The sequence below is a fragment of the Etheostoma spectabile genome, chromosome 8 (assembly GCF_008692095.1).
Source record: "Etheostoma spectabile isolate EspeVRDwgs_2016 chromosome 8, UIUC_Espe_1.0, whole genome shotgun sequence".
Taxonomy (NCBI): domain Eukaryota; kingdom Metazoa; phylum Chordata; class Actinopteri; order Perciformes; family Percidae; genus Etheostoma; species Etheostoma spectabile.
In genome coordinates, this window is record NC_045740.1 from 28,856,159 (window position 1) to 28,861,244 (window position 5,086).

The 5,086-nt window shown below is 39.0% G+C and overlaps 1 protein-coding gene across 5 annotated transcripts in view; it reads right to left on the minus strand.

Moving 5' to 3' along the window:
* mtss1la (MTSS I-BAR domain containing 2a) overlaps positions 1 to 5,086 on the minus strand; it is a 32,713-nt gene that overhangs the window by 23,732 nt on the left and 3,895 nt on the right. For all 5 annotated transcript variants that reach the window (XM_032523828.1, XM_032523826.1, XM_032523829.1 and 2 more), the window contains exons 2-3: positions 3,568 to 3,629; positions 3,384 to 3,457 (exon numbers count right to left, since the gene is read on the minus strand). In XM_032523828.1, coding sequence (XP_032379719.1) covers positions 3,384 to 3,457; positions 3,568 to 3,629 — 136 coding nt within the window. The remainder of the gene's footprint in view (positions 1 to 3,383; positions 3,458 to 3,567; positions 3,630 to 5,086) is intronic.

Genomic DNA, 5,086 nt, shown 5'->3' on the forward strand with positions numbered 1-5,086 from the left:
ACTACTCAAAGCGCTTTTACATAGTACAAGATGCCACCTGCTCATCAGATGAACCCTCACACACATTTACACTCCAATGAGTGTCGGGGGCAACTCAGAGTTCAGTGTCTTGCCCAAGGACACTTTGATATGGGACTGCAGGGCCAGGGATTGAATCACCAACCTCCCAATTGGCAGGCAGCCGCTCTACCACTGAGTCACAGCCGCACATTAAAGAAAGTTTTTAGGATTAATTGTCAACTGCTACTATTATTATTATTATTATTATTATTATTATTATTACTTTTCACCATTGCAACACCTTAATTATGTTATTTATGTAAATACTGTATCATAATATTCCTTTAACTGTAAATATCCATACTCCTTATATTTCTTTATTTATAATATCTGAGCAACTGTAACACAGAGTTTCCCTTCGGGGATCAATAAAGTATTTCTGATTCTGATTCTGAAAATCTCACGGCAATCCATCAAAAACCTGTCGAGATATTTCAGTCTGGACCAAAGTGGAGTTTGACTGACCAACAAACCAACACTGCCTTCATCAAATGTTCAATATTTTGATATGCCAAAAATAACTTTCGGTCCATCAATTCATAAATCATGTCTCCTCTTCACTTGTTACAAAGTCTTTCTTCAACCTACAGTGTTCCCCGTTGCATCAGTCTGTGGCCTGAGAAGGATGACATTAATCCTAAAGTTAATGTCCCTGGGAGAGGAGCAGAAAAGTAAGTGGGCGTACGCGTGACACACTTAAGAGGGATTTTATGCATCTATAGCTGTGAAACTCAATCTGCCCCTCTTTCTCTTTCTCTCATCTCTCTCCGGTCCATCTATCACTCTGCTGTTCTACCTTCTTTTACAGCAGACACACTTTTCTTTTGAAGCCCTGCCCTGCCGTGGTCTATACCTCTGTTTTATTGAAGCGGGCTGTCAGCTGCTAGCAGGTTGACCCTAGTCTACCTTGCTTCATCTTGCACTCCCATCAGGAATCATTTAAGGTTGATGTAGTATCGCTATGGCAATAAACTCTACTGTTACTGGACCGGACTATAGGAGTAAAACTGGTGAGAATGTGGGAACACTGTTGAAGAGATTCCCTCTTTAGTCACTTCAGCACTAAGTGGTCAGTGTGTGTGTCGGCCTGTGCGAGTGCAAACTGTTCAAAACCATGTTGGCATGTGACCTGCGAGGTCAGGTGGCCGGCCACCAGCTGTCACTCATTCAATATCTGTGTGTGTGTTAGGAGCCTTTGCACGCCGGTCCAGGTTTGCAGGCTTTTTTTTGACCTACATACTGCTCTCGATGATCAACTCCAAAGAAATCTGTGTTAATCAGCTGCCTCCGTGGCCAGCCCGTCTGCTGCCAGTAGCAGAGTGACAAAGCAGATCAGCAGACCTCATTAAGACCGAAGAAACAAAAAGCTCAGATAGGGCTGCACGATAGATAGATAGATAGATAGATAGATAGATAGATAGATAGATAGAAGAGATAGATGATATGATAGTATAGATAGATAGATAGATAGATAGGATAGATAGAGTAGAGATGTTTGATTGATCCCAAGAAAGGGGAAATTCGGTGTTCGCAGCAAAATCAGTCACAAAGCCAGAATATAAATATAATTAAAATACTAGGAAATATCATACATACAATATCATGAATAATAATATGAATAAAATGAAAGAACAAATATTGAATATGTACAGGATGGAAAACAAAAATTTGGCAACTGCTTAAATATATGCTAAAATGTAAATAACCAATTGAATAATATGCTAAATGTAAATAAACCATTGATATGACATAAACCCAATCGAATTAATTGCACATTTTACCTCGATAACAATGATTAATCACGTTGTTCTAAATCCTCTTTTCTGAAGCCAAAATGTCACCGGACAATGGACACAGCAGGGTTTTTTTTTTTTTTTTTGGCACAAGTTGCTCAATTGACTCGGACTCAGTGTTTGAGTTATCCTCCGTTATGCTTTCCATGCGGCTGACCACGGCATGTACGGGCAGAGTCACGTGACTACACACGCGTTATGTTTTTTTTTTTAGAACATTAGAAAAAATCAAATTCTCCCTCAGAGAATCGTCTAGAAAACTTTCCAAAACTTGGGACCCTTTACTGGCTTCCTTTGAAGGACTTACTACTCTTCCCTCTTTATAACTGCTGGGGGCATAGGGATGGTAGAGCAAGATGACTACATTATGCGTTACCAGGAGTAACAAAAGAAAGGTGGTTTTGTCTAATATTTTAAATTGTATATCTATTTACTTTTTTTTTTTTCTCCAGCATTAGGGTTTGTTGTGTTTGGGACGGGGTTAATAGAAGGGTGTCTTGTTACAATTGACATTGTAACGTTGCACTGTATATTGTACCTTCTCTGAAACAATAAAAATATTTATTAAGAAAAGGAAGAAGAAAAAAAGAATGTTTTTTAAGGACAAAGTTGGCCTATTAACAGGAATAAATTATCTAAATTATCGTCATGTGAATAACATTGATAACTTTGGCCATCTCAGTGGCAGAATTGCATCGGGGGGGGGGGGGGCTACACTGCTTGTCCACTACTAGTCTTTTTAGATTATAATTGTGCAGCAAGTTTGCTAGTAGGCGTACAAGATGTGTGATGTGAATGATTAATATTAAAAAGAAAAATGTGTATGCGTCACTCAATGGATGTTGAAACCCCTAGCACGTGCAGATAATACTGTATCCTAAGAAAGTTAAACTGCACAACACAAAACATCGCAGGGGTATAGCCCGATCATGATGCAGAGTTACACCAGCGAGTGAAAATTGTGACACAAACAATCATTGTGCAACACTCAATTAATCAAATTATTCAAAAAAAGCTGGTTAATGTCATTTTGTCTGCATTTTTTTCCACCATTTGTATTGGAGTGTTAACTTCATGGTGTAAAGGGCTGGGTATTGTTTAAAAAATGATGATACTAATACCCATGAACTGATACCGATACCAATAAAGACATTTTTTTTTCTTCATGTACATCAATGCATTACATTGTGTAAAATACCACCACCACTCCTTCCTATCCAAATCAATTTCACACAAATGTGTTTTCAAAGTGTTCCGATTATTAAAATATTTATTATTTAACTGTACAGCGAAGTATTGTTTGGGCTCATCTATCACCACACCACAGTCTGTCTGGAGCTGCTGCAGTAGTGGGCCAATCACATCGCATAAAATCAAGAAAAAGAAATACTATTTTCCAGATCAGAGTTAAATAATAATTGTTTCAATACTACTTAACACTGTGTTAATTTAGTCGATACCTTAAAAAGGTATTGAGTACCGACACCCAGCGCGAACGGTGTGAGAGCTTGTATTAGTACCCCCCCTTACCTCGAGAGTTGGTAGCCATATCCGCTACCTTCTGAAAGGCATCTAAAAAGGCCACCGCTGCCAGAATCGTGGTCCTGTAAATATATTGACACATGCATACATTTACATACAGCAGTGTGTAAATGTTGCACAATAACTTTTTTCTTTCCTCCAGGTTTTACCATCCATTGGAACCACGTCTCACCTGAGTTGAGAGTGCAGTTTTGTGGCCTTGGCACTGAAGTCCTCCCAGACAGGGTAAGAGCTCTGGTCAGAAAAAGGGAAAAGAAATGAGTCAAAAGAAATATCTCACCTAGGACATGAAAGTGCACGGGCATACCTTCTCAAAACACACACTGTATGCATACATATTAGAGAGGACAATGCTCTCTTCAACATGATAGAATCTGTATTTTCTCTTTAATTTACACTGATTGTACGGAGTTGAAAAAAAAGGTCGTACTCAAAGGGAGCTTCGCATCTTACCCCAGGGTTAGAAACAGTTTGGTGTAAATGCTTTGTGTTCTTAATTGTTTAAAGGTCCCATGACATGGTGCTCATTGGTTGCTTTTATATAGACCTTAGTGGTCCCCTAATACTGTATCTGAAGTCTCTTTTTATAGTTACCTCAATTGGTCCCCTAATACTGTATCTAAGTCTCTTTTATATGACCTTAGTGGTCCCCTAATACTGTATCTGAAGTCTCTTATTATATAGACCTTGTGGCCCCTAATACTGTATCTGAAGTCTCTTTATATAGACCTTAGTGGTCCCCTAATACTGTACTGAAGTCTCTTTTATATAGACTTAGTATTCCCCTAATACTGTATCTGAAGTCTCTTGTAGTAGACCAGGGGTCATCACTATTTGTCAAGGGCCAGAATTTTACCAGACAGTCTCCTTGGGGCCGGACCCTTAATAAAAATTAAATAAAAAATCAATTTTGGTATAACATTTTGATTGATGTTTTATTGTTAATACTTTTTCCATTTCATTACAAAACTGAAGGCCTTTATGATTCAGGTTCCTATCACCTTACCACAGCACACCACCAGGGGGTGATAATTTTTTTTGCCTCAACTCAATTAAGTCAATTTTACTTACAGACACTTGAAAACAAACACAGAGGAAGTGACAGGAAAGTTCTCTTAACAGAGGTAAATCACTCTCAAAGCTATAAACGCAAAGTTGATATTGAAAACAGGTCCTTCAATGATACTGGACGAAAAGTACCATTTATCATGCCACCTTCCGAATGCCTCACCAGTATGCCTAATTTGCAACGAAACTGTTGCTGTTGCAAAAGAATACATCTGGCCGTCACCACCACACTAAACATTCAAATTTTAAGATTTCATATCCTGAGCATTCAGAGACGTCAGAGAAAAATCGCCGCACTGAATCTGCCTACTCCCACCAAGTGGCATTATTACTTGAATTTAACTGATCAGAGAGAGTAGTTTGATTTTTGGGTGTTAGCCTATGAGTCATAATGTGGTGATTACTGAGAAGAGACTCAGTTGCTGCTGCTTTAGTTGCTTTCATAGTGAGAAATAGGCCTACATATTTTCTCTTTGATCCTCACAATTTTGGAATCCATTCGCGGGCCGGATTGATCGGCTTGGCGGGCCGCATTCGGCCCGCGGGCCGCCAGTTGATGATCACTGGTATAGACCTTAGTGGTCCCCTAATACTGTATCTGAAGTCTCTTTTATATAGACCTT